Source organism: Pseudorasbora parva, chromosome 9 (assembly GCF_024679245.1).
Source record: "Pseudorasbora parva isolate DD20220531a chromosome 9, ASM2467924v1, whole genome shotgun sequence".
Lineage (NCBI taxonomy): Eukaryota > Metazoa > Chordata > Actinopteri > Cypriniformes > Gobionidae > Pseudorasbora > Pseudorasbora parva.
In genome coordinates, this window is record NC_090180.1 from 45,678,813 (window position 1) to 45,695,145 (window position 16,333).

The window sequence follows — 16,333 nt, forward strand, 5'->3', positions numbered from 1 at the left end:
ATCAGTAAATAAATTAAGAAATAATAAATATGTACTATTTAAATGTATACATAAATAAAAATAATAAAAATAAGGCAAACAATATATTATTCTATATAACCTAATTATAAAAAAAACAAGTATATTCTATCTGTAAACACGAATAAATAAATAAATAAATAGTTATAAAAAATATATTCTAATTAAACATAAATATATGAATAATAAATAAAGGAAAATAATACATATATTCAAATTATACATAATTATATCAATAGTCAAATAAGGCAAAAAAAAATATTGTGCTGTATAATAACCAAAATAACAAATATATTCTACCCATAATAACTGTATTCTTGTACATAAATTAATATATGAAAAATACAAATAAAGGAAACAACACACACACACACACACACACACACACACACACACACACACACACACACACACACACACACACACACACACACACACACACACACACACACACACACACACACACACACAAATATATATATTTTACTTGGGCTATACATAAATTCATATATGAATAATAAAAATAAGGTTAACAATATATTATATATAATTATATAAATAACAAATATATTATATAGATAAATAAAAAAATACATTCTACTTATACATAAATAATAAAAACAAGGCAGTTGTAAAGCGTAGATGTTGAACGGTGCATTGCTGCATCCCACTCGGGCTCCCGTAGAAAAACACCGTGACGTGGATGAGCTCTAAAGAAAATCAGGATAATCTACGTAACGCTCCATCATCATCATCCTCCTCATCCTCCTCCGGAGCAGCGGGTCGGTCTGCGTCCTCTTCATCCGCGAAACACCGAGCCATGGCCGCACAGAAGATCAACGAGGCGCACGAGCACATCGCCAAAGCCGAGAAATGGTGAGAAATATGAGGACATTGTCATAAGACACAGAATGAGCGGACGGGTCAGACCTCGCGCGTTATGATCGGCCTGCTGTCGCTGACAGATAACTGACCCTGGCCTAATACTGCTAGATCACCGGATGCGTTTCGTTTTAAACCAGTTTAACAGTGAAAATGCGTCCAGGTCGTTACATGAGATGCTGAAGGGTGAATATTACACAGCGAGACTGATTGCGTAACCGCGCGCGCAGTGCTGGAGGTTACCTTGGCGACAGCTGCATTGGTCCTCATTATGAGGGTTCCCAAACATTCTGATGATATGTGGGACACACATGTTCACGTGCACATCATGTAGGAGACGCCGGGGCACGTTGTCACAGACTCTACATCGCAGTAGATTTCGAGTCAAAAGTCCATTAGGTGCTTGTTCTAAAAGTGGCTTTGAATGTTGTTTTCAAACACACAGTGCAAAAACAGCTGTTACATGTGCATTATATTATATTATGGCATATTTTGTAATAGGCTACTATTCATGTATTCCTATTAAGTTATTTTTGTACGTTTCTTCTTTGCATTTACATTTCTAAAATATATAATGTGGACAAATCATTTTAAATTGTAATGTTTACCCATGCATTTTCCGTGAAGCTGCTTTGAAACTATATGTATTGTGTAAAGTGCTATACAAATAAATGTGAATTTAATTGAATAATTCCGTACCTGGGGCGATTTAAGGATTTTAATATAATGGGGATCAGCCCCTGTGGGTGTGATTTTAAAAGTTTTTATACTAGGGTAGGCAACAGGCATGAACAATACACTAACTTTCTACACTATCTAGCAAGTCAGTCCCTGAATATTGAATTAATTTCTAATAATTTAAAATAACCAGCTAATATTAATTAATATTCATTAAGAATATAGACAAACTGCAATTGCCTAAATTGGCAATATGTGTGTAAAATATGTTTTAAATTTTTTTTCAACACATGCAATGTTATAAACACTATTATTTTTAACTACTTTTTTCCAGTAAAAATATCTTTAAAGAAGATCTACATTTATCATTTTCATTCATGCCGATAATATGAAAAATGTTAAGCAGAGGATTTCTTTTACCTGGTGGAAATCAAACACACTTTAAACATGAACATAACATGCGATTACCACTATAGAGGCAGCAGAGGACCACTCATTAGCTAATTTTCCATTTCCATTTTGCTTTTGATTAATATTATAAAATAATTTTAACAAACCTAATCAATTATATTGCACTTAAGTATGAAGTAGAGTAAGAGTAGGAGAAGACACAAAGTCTCATGCCATTTAGATGAAAGGATTTTCATGAAATACACCTAAATAAAGATGTTACAGTGGATGGAAAACCGCCTTGAATTGCTCCCGCGTCATAATATGTAAACTGCATACAGAGATGAAGAGATCATAACAATCTATTAATAAATGCACACACATTAACTTGTCCTCTGCTTTTGACGCTGAAAAACACGCTGAATAACACAGACTAAAATATGGGAAATTGCCAAAGCCTGCTGCTGTTTTTTTTTTTGATGGCACATTTTTAGGAGGGCTGTGTGAATTAATATTAATATTACAGGATTCATTAATATTACAAGCAATTATTTAAACTTGAGTGCACTTAAAAACATCTTTATAAGTAAATTCATAATTAATTATATTGTTTTTGAAAATGTACTGCCGAATGCTTAAAATGTACTGCCGAATGCATTGCCGGTTAAATTCACATTTATTATAATCGCTGCTCTACAGAAAATGCAATGCTTCTAAATTACAAGCACTTATGTGTACGATACTTGTATATATTTAAATATGTACTTTAATTACATGTTTGCAATGATGTCACATGCCTGTCCTGTCTTGTGTGCACATGTGGGTTTTGTCATGTCTTGCATGTGCTCCTGTCATTGTCTGATCCCTCCCCCTTGTTATCTGATTAGTGTTTGATTTCTCCCACCTGTTCCCTCTTGATTTCTTCCCCTTATAAGCTCCTTGTGTTTGTCGGTCTGTGTTGGATCCTTGTGTAATGTCTGCGTCTTCCGTCCTCCCTGTGATTCTGTTGGTTTGTTTAAGTTTGTATTTATATTATTCTATTATGTGTTTTTATTCTTTATAAATTTAAAAAGAAGAAATGGTGAGATCTTTATAAATTAGCATTCTCCTGCACATGAGTCCTCGCACCATTTTCCCTCGTCTGTGACGTGACAGATGAAGTTGCAGTTAGTACATTTAAAAACACAAACTTTAAATGCAACTTTAACTACAGTTAAAATAACAAACTACAGTTAAATTTTTATTCCAGTACTTTACATGTGCCTAGTGTGTTGGTCAACACATCAAAATAAGTGCACAATGATTTAAAATGTAATTTAAATTAAAACTTTTAATAACACTTTAGTTTAGGATCCAATTCTCACTATTAACTAGTATCATGCATATTACTAGAATATTGTCTGTTTATTAGTTCTTATAAAGCACATATTAATGCCTTATTCTACATGACCATATTCTACATCCCTTAATACCTTACTAACTAATAATAAGCACTAATTAGGAGTGCTTGAAAGTGTGCTCTATTTAAATACACAATAAGTGGCCTTTTTAAAATGTATATTATCTGAAAGTACAGGTAAAATATATATAATTTAAAGATTTGTAGTACATTACAAATGCACATTAAATGCATTTAAGCACACTTCTTTCTCACAAGTGTTACCAGTAAACACCATAAAGTGATTGTGTTTGACCTCTCGCAGCTTAAAGACCAGCATGACCAAGTGGAAACCTGATTATGACGAAGCAGCTTCAGAGATGGCAAAAGCAGGTGATGTGAATCTTAAATAAACCAACTTCTTGCACTGATATTATTGATGAAGGAAATGTAATTCATCTGAGATATAATTGCCATCATGATTACGGTATTACTTTTTTAACAATGTCTGTTGGTGTCATATTAGCTGTGGCTTTCAAAAATGCGAAGCAGTTTGAACAAGCGAAGGATGCATACCTGAAAGAGGCCGAGTACCACACAGAAAATAAAGCGTATCCTTCTGCACATCAGCACTGCGACTCCAGTTACACAAGAACAACTTATAACTGCAACGTTAGTCGACCAAATGAAGCTAATATTGTGCAGTACGGCAGGATTTTACTGTATCTGTAAAGTGAGATGATCCTGCTGAGACACTGTATGATTTAGTCACCCTAATGTCAATTCTGTTCAAATATTGGGTAAAATGTATAGGAAGACCTATGCCATATATGCAGGTAATGTACACTACCACTCAAAAGTATGTATTTTTTTTGAAAAATGTTAAATAAATGCAGTTCTAAACAAATTATGAACTTTATGTTCATCAACAACTCCTGAACATAAAATGATCATATTTTCCACAAAAAAATATATATATAAAGCAGCACAACTGTTTTCAACACTGATAATAATCATAAATGTTTCATGAGCAGCAAATCATCATATCAAAATTATTTCTGAAGGATTAGGTGAGACTGAAGACTGGAGTAATGATGCTGAACATTCAGCTTTGATCACAGGAATAAATTACATTTTAACATATATTACAATAGAAACCAGTTACTTTAAATTGAAATAATATTTTGAAATATTACCGATTTTACTGTATTTTGAGCAAATAAATGCAGCCATGATGAGCAGAAGAAACGTTAATAAATCTTACTGACCCCAAACTTTTGAATGGTAGTGTATGTAGTCATTTGTAAGCTTTATTCTCTTATTCAGTGCTTATATTTACTTAACTAAATTTCACAGACTCTTCCATGCAGCAAAGTAAGTAAATGGTTATAATTCAAATAACTCTAAATCTATAGTTCACTACCGATCTGTCCTAAACTGATTAAATTTACTACGTTTTTATACTTTTAATAGTTAACAACATACTACAATATTAAAGGGATAGTTCACCTAAAAATGAAAATTCGGTCATCAGTTACTCACCCTCATGTTGTTCCAAACTGTAAGACTTTTGTTCATCTTTGTCCCTCCATTGATTGCTACGCATTAACCCCTGACGCTTCAAAAAGTTCATAAAGAGATCATAAAACTAATCCATAGGAATTGAACGGTTTAGTCCAAATTTTGTAAAGAGACAGGTTCGCTTTATATGCTGAACCGATTGAATTTAGTTTTTTTTTAGCTGTGGTAAACAGAGGCTCAAGCATGAGAACCAATGAGGTTCATTCTCGTCTTACGCAGAACGTTCAAGCTTCTGTTTATGTTTGCAGATGAATATTAAATATGTGAATAAAAGCCTAAATTAAATCTGTTGTTCATATGAAGCGATCGTGTCTCTCCAGAAAATGTGGACTAAAATGCTCACTTCATATGGATTAGCTTTATGATCTCTTTATGAACTTTTTGAAGCACGTTAACGTGGTAAATGTACATTTCTGGGTAAACTAACCCTTTGATTATATATAATTTTCTACTTATGCATCATTAACTGTCTATATGCAATACTTACCCTATTGTCATCCATTATTAATCATGCTTCTCTTGTTCTCAGAGCGTATGAACAAGCCGGCATGATGTTGAAGGTGAGTTGGTCGGTACAGTGATGGTTATGGATGGCCTGTGGGTTTGAGACGGTGCATGAATGACTCTTTTGCTCCTGCAGGACATGAAGAAGATGCCTGAGGCCGTCCAGCTGATAGAGAAGGCCAGCATCATGTACGTGGAGAACGGCACCTCAGGCACTGCTGGAATTGCTTTGGACAGGGCTGGGAAGTGAGTATACAGATGAGTATATACTGATGACTGATCAAAACCAGGGGCGTAAATCAAGCTATAGTATAATCAAGCTATAGTATAATCAAACTCTAGTAATTCAAGCTATAGTATAATCAAGCTATAGTATAATCAACCTATAGTATAATCAAGCTATAGTATAATCAAACTATAGTAATTCAAGCTATAGTATAATCAAGCTATAGTATAATCAAGTTATAGTATAATCAATCTATAGTATAATCAAACTATAGTAATTCAAGCTATAGTATAATCAAGCTATAGTATAATCAAGCTATAGTATAATCAAGCTATAGTATAATCAAACTATAGTAATTCAAGCTATAGTATAATCAAGCTATAGTATAATCAACCTATAGTACAATCAAGCTATAGTATAATCAAACTATAGTTATTCAAGCTATAGTATAATCAAGCTATAGTATAATCAAGTTATAGTATAATCAACCTATAGTATAATCAAGCTATAGTATAATCAAACTATAGTTATTCAAGCTATAGTATAATCAAGCTATAGTATAATCAAGTTATAGTATAATCAACCTATAGTATAATCAAACTATAGTAATTCAAGCTATAGTATAATCAAGCTATAGTATAATCAAGCTATAGTATAATCAACCTATAGTATAATCAAGCTATAGTAATTCAAGCTATAGTATAATCAAGCTATAGTATAATCAAACTATAGTAATTCAAGCTATAGTATAATCAAGCTATAGTATAATCAAGTTATAGTATAATCAACCTATAGTATAATCAAGCTATAGTATAATCAAGCTATAGTATTATCAACCTATAGTAAAATCAACCTATAGTATAATCAACCTATAGTAATTCAAGCTATAGTATAATCAAGCTATAGTATAATTAACCTATAGTATAATCAACATATAGTAATTTAAGCTATAGTATAATCAAGCTATAGTATAATCAACCTAAAGTATAATCAACCTATAGTATAATCAAGCTGTAGTATAATCAACCTATAGTATAATAAACCTATAGCAAAATCAACCTATAGTATAATCAACCTATAGTATAATCAAGCTATAGTATAATTAACCTATAGTATAATCAAGCTATAGCATATTCAACCTATAGTATAATCAACCTATAGTAATTCAAGCTATAGTATAATCAACCTATAGTATAATCAAGCTATAGTATAATTAACCTATAGTATAATCAAGCTATAGTTTATTCAACCTATAGTATAATCAAGCTATAGTATATTCAACCTATAGTATAATCAAGCTATAGTATAATCAAGCTATAGTATAATTAACCTATAGTATAATCAAGCTATAGTATATTCAACCTATAGTATAATCAAGCTATAGTATAATCAACCTATAGTAAAATCAAGCTATAGTATAATCAAGCTATAGAATAATCAACCTATAGAATAATCAACCTATAGTAATTCAAGCTATAGTATAATCAAGCTATAGTATAATCAAGCTATAGTATAATCAAGCTATAGTAATTCAAGCTATAGTATAATCAAGCTATAGTAATTCAAGCTATAGTATAATCAAGCTATAGTAATTCAAGCTATAGTATAATCAACCTATAGTATAATCAACCTATAGTAATTCAAGCTATAGTATAATCAAGCTATAGTATAATCAACCTATAGTAATTCAAGCTATAGTATAATCAAGCTATAGTATAATCAAGCTATAGTATAACCAACCTATAGAATAATCAACCTATAGTAATTCAAGCTATAGTATAATCAAGCTATAGTATAACCAACCTATAGTAATTCAAGCTATAGTATAATCAAGCTATAGTATAATCCTGACATCTGTCCAGGGCCTCTGGCCTAAGGAACTGGGATTGGCTCCAGTCCTATGACCCTAGAAGGCCGTAAAAAGGATCAATGTATGAATGAATAATAATCCTGCAAATACTGGAGGCTAGGACCCTAGTTTTTCGTGACAGTGTCGTCTAAGCCCATTCTAATCCATCAGAGGAGACCTGATTTAACATTAGATTTAACTGGAATAATGTTTGTTCATAACGTTGAGAGAACCTTGCCAGAACGTTCCCTATTAGCTGACCCTCTCACTTGAGAGGTTGTGTACTTCCTTTGCATTCTCTGAAGTGTGTGAAGAGCTGTGTGTATGTGTGGGTTCTCTTACCATTACCAGCATTAACTAATGCCCTCCTCTTCTTCAGACTCATTGAACCGCTTGATCTGGAGAAAGCCGTGGACTTGTACCAGAAGGCCGCATCTGTGTTTGAGGTGAGGAAACGCCAACAGGATTCATATTTTTAACACTGTTACTTAAATGAATCTTATAAATGATCATAAATCTATTTGTTGTGGGTATTCATGCATTACTCGTGATGTGTTTAGAATGAAGATCGTCTCCGACAGGCCGCAGAGCTTCTGGGGAAATCCTCCAGACTTCTGGTGAGACTACGCAGGTGCGTCTTAAAGCATATCATCACCATTTACAAATTCTTGATTTTAGTTTTGGAGTCTGCTATAATACAGTAACATGATTTAAAGTTAAAAAGAGACTCATACTGACATACACAAACAGCTGTTACATGCATTAATAGTCCATGTCATGTATAATGACACCCTTTACTGTGGTCAAATCACTGTGATGCATTGGCTCAGTGTTACTTATGCTATAATTTACTCACCATCCATCCATTCATATCATATCATATTTCATCCATCCATCCATACCGTTCCATCCATCCATCCATATCATATTTCAGCCATCCATACCGTTCCATCCATTCATACTGTTCCATCCATCCATCCTGTTCCATCCATCCATCCACCCATCCATCCATCCATCCATCCATCCATCCATCCATATCGTTCCATCCATCCATCCATACCGTTTCATCCATCTATCCATACTGCTTCATCCATCCATCCACATAGTTCCACCCATAGCATCATTCCATCCATCACCTATATCAATTCATCTATATAGTTCTAGCCATCCATCCATATATTTCCATCCATCCATCCATATCGATCCATCCATAGCATCATTCCATCCATCATCCATATCAATCCATCTATATAGTTCTATCCATCCATCCATATCGATCCATCCACCCATTGTTTCATCCATCCATCACTATCTATTAATTTAAATAAAAGAAACATTAAAAATTTATATATTTTATTTCAGTTTGTATTCTAGGCAAAATTTATAATTTTCATGTAATTTAAGTTGTACTAATTAGTACTAAAATGACTAACACAAAAATGAATGAAAATACAAAAAACAAAAACAAATAAAAAGAACACAGAATTAATAAAACTTGAACTTGAAAATAAAAACGAATTCAAAATTGTAGTAAATACTATGATAATATAGTGAAGATTCTAAAATAACTGCTTCACAATATAAATCTGATCCGTGCTTCTGCATGTTCAGTTCTAGCTGTCCATGGCACACTAAAGACCCTCTGAAACGTGTGCTGTTTGTGTTTTCTTGTCCTCAGGTTGGACGAGGCGGCTGTGTCTCTCCAAAAAGAGAAGAACATGTACAAGGAAATTGAGAACTACCCAACCTGCTTTAAGGTCAAATACTGACATTCATCTTGGGTTTTCTCATTGTTCTTCAGGATGAGCTCCTCACACTCCAGTCCATGTTGGCATTTATCTAATTCGAAAAGCTTCTTCCTATTGAGATATTTAACTTTTATCATGAAAGTTTGTATTTGTTTTGTAATGTTGCAGTAGTTTCCACAGATGTGTGATATAGTTGTTCTTATCTGCAGAAAACCATCGCTCAAGTGCTGGTCCATCTCCATCGAGCTGACTTTGTTGCTGCTGACAAGTGTGTCAGAGAAAGTTACAGGTAAAAACGAGTGCAGGTGTCCCTCAAATCCAGCGCATTATCCATGATCAGTATGAAATATTGTGTGGTTCCTCCACTCAGTCTAAATCAAAGTAAGCAAAAAATCTGCACACTACTGTTTGCTGTTCCCACAAGTTTATTAAAAAGGAAAACATTTCGACCCAAAGGGTCTTCGTCAGGCAAACAATAAGCACAAACACGTATCATTAATCTCCATGTGAACCATCACACCTGTCCTCATTAATGAACCAATTACCCAATCATTCAATAGTGTGAAAAAAAACTCCAGATAGATTATAACAATACAAAAAGAAAATATATAATATAACCCAATATAACAATCATCATGAAGGAGGAAAACAAAACAAAACAAGGGAGATTATAACAATACAAAAAGAAAACTATTAATAAAACCCAATATAACAATCATCATGGAAAAAAAAGTATACATAATTAAACAAAAACATATATACACATTCACAAAAAAGGTTTGGTTCACATGGAGATAAACGTTGTCCTTTTTAATAAATTTGTGGGAGCAGCAAACAGCAGTGTGCAGATTTGTTGTTTACTTTGATTTATGCTTTTTTGAATCCAGCACCTGCATAAGTTTCACTGGATGTGCACAATTTTTCCTCCCGTCAGTCTCCCAGGGTTCAGTGGGAGCGAGGACTGCATGTCTATGGAGACATTACTGGCGGCGTATGACGAGCAGGACGAGGACGAGGTGTCTCGCGTCTGCCACTCACCTTTACTCAAGTACATGGACAATGATGTGAGTGTCAGACCTCATTCTTCACACCAAACACAACAACTGAGGAAAAATCACTAAAGGAGGATTATGGCTCAGTGTTTGAGAAAACCAATTAAATATTCTACTTAAAGGGGTTAGTTATATCAAAATGATATCATTAATGACTCGCCCTCATGTAAGCAAAAACAAACCTTAAGAAAACATTCTGGGAACCAAAACTTTTTTTGCTGGGATTTACTGTTGTTCCAAAAAATCTCAGAATGAATAATCTGCCTGGCTGAGAGTGTATTACTAATAAATCCTGCTTTCCTTCGCTCTGTTCATGCAGTATGCCAAGTTGGCCATCTCTCTGAAAGTGCCGGGTGGAGTCAGCGGGAAGAAAAAGAAAGCTGCCGCTCCTCAAGGGGGCAGTGCTGGACCGCCACCAGCTGAGGAAAACGATGATTACGAGGGAGGTTTGTGTTAACTGAGAGAACAGCCCGAGAACAGTGTGTGTGTGTGTGTGTGTGTGTGTGTGTGTGTGTGACAGAGAGAATGAGTGAACTTGCATCTTAATGTTTCCTCCCTTTGTGTAAAGTGGAGTCATTCCTGAGGAATTGTCTTCCTGTGGGAGGGTCTGGTTTTCTGTGCGATTACACATCACACACACTGAGTGTGGACATCAGTTTAACATATTTAACGCTGATGAGGTTCATTTCTTTGGCACTATCTGCACCAAATGGAATAGAGCGATGCAGTGATGAAGTATTTTTGTAGTTGGCATCACCCTGGTTCCCTTAAAGAATTTTGAAGCCTAATTACAATCAAGTAAAAAGCTAAAGGTAGGCTATAAACCAACTACACCACGATCACCAGTTCAACGTCACCATCACTAAGCTTCCGACAACTCTTTCAGTCTTTAGTTAAAAACATTTGAATCAGTTTGAATAGTGAGCAAGATCACGATTATAAACACCATGAGGCTGTGAAAGTGACTAGTGAGAATATGAGTTTACGAGGATGGCGTTTAATGTCTCCGACAACCTCTGTATTCTCATTGAGACATAGCCTGACGTGGTCCTACTCAATTCTAGTCAGAATATGAGTCTGATGCTCCATTGGGCTGTGATTATGGGAGTGTTTCAACTCAACCAGGAAAGACCTCAATTGGACAGACCTACAACCAATCAGAGCAACAGAGCGACGCATAATGTTAGCTGTCAAATGTCAAAAGAACTCAACTACACTGTGTTGCCAAGTCTATGTGATATATAGACCCAGGAATGCAAATTTTAGCAGGCAACTTGGCCAAAATAACAGACATTTTACACCCCAAACACCATTTTTTTTTCCGGAGAACCCTTTTTTCAAGACAAGTAAAAGCTATTACTCATGTGTTCACCACAGACCTTATTTCAGGCATTTTGAGGGGTCATGAACTGCATTTTTTTATGTTTCCTAGGTGAAAATATGTTAGTTTGATTTTTACATCAAAAATAGTCATAATTAAATATATGGCCATGATTTTAGCCTCTGCTCTGAATGGTCAGTTTAAAGGGGAGTGTCTGCTGTGAGACTTCAGTGTAAACCCCCACTGCTGTGATTGGCTGCTGTGAGACTTCAGTGTAAACCCCCACTGCTGTGATTGGCTCCTGTGAGACTTCAGTGTAAACCCCCACTGCTGTGATTGGCTGCTGTGAGACTTCAGTGTAAATGCCCACTGCTGTGATTGGCTGCTGTGAGACTTCAGTGTAAACCCCCACTGCTGTGATTGGCTGCTGTGAGACTTCAGTGTAAACCCCCACTGCTGTGATTGGCTAACATCTTTGCGTATGAAATAAGTACACGTGGAACTCTCTCGAAAACATTTACTTTGCTTTTACCATTACAGCTCTCAAGGTTAACTAATTGTGAAAAGTGTTGATTATAGCATTATATTTAGCTCTATGGTTTTATATTCAGATTGTGGCATGAAAGGTTGCAGTGAGGAGCATTGTAGCCAATCACAGACATGTTGAGGGATCTCGTCATTGTGACTGGATTTCTGCACACTAACGAAAGTGTTCATCATAACTAACAGTGCAAACACAATGTAAATAAGAGAGTCCAGATCTCAGTCACGGATAAACTCGCACGGTTTGATTGACAGCTTCAGCGATTGTAAAGGGAGTGTTTTTTGATTGCTTTCTATATATAATTTAATCACAGTTTAAATAACAGATTATTTTCATCCTACTAAGAGAAACAATGCAAAGTTTAGCATTTAGTCACTGGGCTTGATTTACTGATGCATAAACAGCAATAAACTATATATATATATATGAAACCATTACATATCATAAATCACAGATCAGGCATTAGAATTAACAGAGTTACTTGCATATCTTGCAATCTGTTTGCAAAGCCTGCTCTGAAATGTGAATCCACAGTGAATTCCACAGACATTCACATTGTTGAAATAAATAAGCACATTCCTAGCATTAGGATCCTTTTGGAAGCTAATGTTATTTGTAGTCCAGTGATCCTGTATCGCTCTTCTCTCCTCTTCATCTCACTCACACGCCAGTGGCCAAAGATCTGATGACTTTATTCTATGGCGTTATAATGCGACAATTCCAAACGGAGGTCATTTTTTCTGACCTTGGATTCGTTAAAAGACATTTTTGGACTTACGAGGAAGTTTTGAGTTCTGAAACTCACAGGGCATTTTTACACTACAATGACCGCTACATGTTAAAAGATCAAGGGAAATGAGATTTCTCAATTCATGACCCCTGAAAACAAACACCCATTGACTTCAGGACGACGAAACCAGAAGTGCTAAAATGCTTGTTTTCGGCCTACAAAAATACATCATCCTCGCTACACTCTATTGACTGCAGTGTTTTCCAGCAATTTACAAACACTCGTCTTCCATTGGTCAAACAAACAGATAGTCCCGCCCAAAACTCACACCATTGGTTGAATCGGTGTTCCACTCAGTTGAACTGATTAAAATATCATTTTGATGCTGCTAGTAGTGGTGCAGAAATGTGTAGACCGTCTTAGATTATAAACACTGATGTATGTGTGTGATCGTTATTGTTGCATTAAATATGTTTAGAAATGTTTTATTTTTAATTTAATAAGAAAAATGTGTAGTTGTGTGTACAGGATCTGTTATTTTTATTTGTGAACAGTCTGTGATGTCAAAGTGATTGATACAATTTGTAAAATACTATGTAACTGTCCATTATGTACAGTAACTTATTTTAAGTGTTGTTGAAATTGTCGCTGTCGAGTGAGGTATCATGCAGCGTTTCCAAATATCCAACCTGACAGAAGTAATGATGCAAAAAATACCTAATAAAAATCACAATCTATATATACTATTTGGTTGTGTATTGATGAAGGTGTTTTATTGTGAACTACTTGATGTATAAATGTAACAACTAGAGGGCAGCACCATTTAAAACCCATGTTATATAGAGAAATTATCTTTGTTAACCAAAACTAAAACCATAAAGAAATATTTTCATAATTTTTTATAAAATATTCTTTGTCTATGAACAGGTTTTATTTATTATACACAACAATAAACATAAACTTGGCATCGTTCAACTTGACATGCTGCACACAAGCAGAAATGTCAAATTTTCATTTCTCCTCACCACTAGGTGGCGCAGTGCCGAAACTGTGCAGGTACACCTCAGGTCATGGTGGTCAAAACACACACCAAGTTTGGTTTGAATACGTTAAATCGATGCAAAGATATATCCTCACGTTTATATATATCCTTACAAGGAAAAAAGTAATTTTGTTTCTAGCCCTTACGGTTTGAAAGTTATCAGCATAAATGTGAGTGAGTGAGTGCAAATTTGGACAGTTGGTGGTACTCGAGGGACTGATTTAGAGACTCCAAATTTGCTATAGAGACAGTTTAGATGGTCCTCTATCTGTGTGCCAAACTTCATAACTTTCCCGCAAGCGGTTCTATGGGCTGCCATAGACTCAGGAGCGGAAGAAGAAGAAATGGAAGAATAATAAGAACGCCAATGAATATATGCCTAGTACCTTTGGTTTTTCACCCCTAATTAATTGAGATGAAAGGTTAAAGGACTTAAAGGGATAGTTCACCCAAAAATGAAATTGTGATGTTTATCTGCTGACCCCAGGGCATCCGAGATGTAGGTGTGTTTGTTTCTTCAGGATAACACAGATTAAGATTTTTAACTCAACCTTTGCTTGTATAATGCATGTCAATAGTGTTGCACATATTATTAATATTAATATATTTATATTAAACTCTGTGGCTCGTGACGACACATTAATGTCTTAAGACACGAAACGATCGGTTTCTGCGAGAAATCCAACAGTATTTGTTTTTACCTCATATTAGACAAATCTCATCTAGTATTCCCAACGCCATTACTTCCGTCTAAGAAGGTCAAAAGAATGGCGCGATCATGACATATATATATATATAGATTCCTCATTAGTGCTTGCACAGATCAGTCGAATGATGAATCTATGTAAATATATCCATGATCGCGCTGTTAGTTTGACCTTCTTCGGTGGAAGTAATGGCGTTGGGAATACTAGATATGATTTGTCTGAAATGAGGTAAAAAATAACGTTGTGTTTCTCGCAGGAACCGATTATTTCGTGTCTTAAGACATCAATGTGTCGTCACGAGCCACAGTGTTTAATATGGACTCGTATGTCTATGTGTTTTTTACTCTCATAGTAACTCTCATACTCTCAAAAAGGAGAAATACAGGCAACGAAAATAAGTTGTGTGTTTAATCGTGTGCTTTATTTGAAGTCAACAAACTCCCATTTCCTGTTTCATCCAGGTACAGTTTTCTTGTCCTTTTTTAATGTTGCAGTAAAAGTTCTGCACACACATGGTAATGAAAGCGTTTCATGTCAAACATAATTTTTTCATTCATGCTACATTGTCTTTAATGCATAGTTCAGAGATGGACTCAAAACAATATTCAGTTCTCCTCAAGCATCGCCACAACACGATCCATTGCGTGGAGCTCACGGTGATAGTCATATTGTAAATCTCCACCGGTATATCCATGAGACCCTGATCCATAGAAAGCTCTTTCCTGAGTATGGCTGCCAAAGGTGGACAATAAAAATGGATTCCGTGTCCTTACGGTCACCCCGCCTGTCGTATTGCTCAAAGTACGTAGTACAAATGTGAGTCAGATTATTCCCCATGTACAAACAACTTTCTGACGAGCACAACTCCCAGGCCTGGTGAAGCGTAATACCTCTACGGTAGCAATCTGCCAATCTCTCATGCCTTCAAGGATGTTCATAACTAATACTCATAATTCACTTTCACCACAAGTTAAATGTTTTAACTAAAAGCAGAATTAAATTAAACGCTCATGCTTCCTGACTGAAACCCAATGACCAGGACAAACTTCTGTTGAAAACACTGGCAAAACCATTTTACGGAATTGTTGCATTGTGAAAAAGTAACAATGGTTCAGCAAACAATTTGCACAGAAAATAATTTTGCTTATATTCCATGAATTTAACACAAACTTCTGAAACAAAATCATTCAAAAAAATTGCTTGGATTTATGCAAAAAATTTACACAGAAACATTCAGAATTCAGTCTGAAGAAATTTAGGTAACATTTTTGTGATTTATGAATAAATGTACACAGATTTACAACTCATTTCTGTGTAAATTATTCATAAAGTCACTTGGATTTATTAAAAATTCACACAGAATTACTCAAAATTCATCCCGAACAAATGTATGTGTAAATAATTCATAAAATCACTTGGATTTATGAAAAAATGTACACAATTACATTTAAAATTCGTTCTGAACTCGTTTCTATGTAAATTACTCATAAAATCACTTGGATTTATAAAGAAATGTACACAGAAACATTTGAAATTCATTCCGAACAAAGGTCTGTGTAAATCATTAAAAAAAAAAATCTATTGAATTTACAAGAAATGTACACAGAATAAATGAATTCCAAACTAATTTCTGTGTGAATAATTCATAAATCACTTGGATTTACAAAGAAATGCATACAGAAA

At 34.8% G+C, this 16,333-nt stretch overlaps 1 protein-coding gene across 1 annotated transcript; it reads left to right on the plus strand.

Moving 5' to 3' along the window:
* Window positions 1-639: 639 nt before the first annotated feature.
* napgb (N-ethylmaleimide-sensitive factor attachment protein, gamma b) lies at window positions 640-11,963 on the plus strand. Its single transcript, XM_067452821.1, has 12 exons — window positions 640-894; window positions 3,672-3,739; window positions 3,873-3,957; window positions 4,703-4,720; window positions 5,457-5,487; window positions 5,568-5,677; window positions 7,886-7,952; window positions 8,067-8,137; window positions 9,185-9,263; window positions 9,464-9,543; window positions 10,189-10,318; window positions 10,626-11,963. Exons 1-12 carry the CDS (start codon window positions 722-724, stop codon window positions 10,761-10,763), a joined length of 1,050 nt encoding a protein of 349 aa, XP_067308922.1. The 5' UTR covers window positions 640-721; the 3' UTR covers window positions 10,764-11,963.
* Window positions 11,964-16,333: the final 4,370 nt, after the last annotated feature.

Bases quoted from the DNA above. Each gene is read 5' to 3' on its own strand.
- napgb (XM_067452821.1), top strand. From the start codon at position 722: ATGAGCTCTAAAGAAAATCAGGATAATCTACGTAACGCTCCATCATCA. The intron at 3,740-3,872 runs GTGATGTGAATC...GTGTCATATTAG, and splicing joins TTCAGAGATGGCAAAAGCAG to CTGTGGCTTTCAAAAATGCG. The intron at 9,544-10,188 runs GTAAAAACGAGT...TCCTCCCGTCAG, and splicing joins TGTGTCAGAGAAAGTTACAG to TCTCCCAGGGTTCAGTGGGA.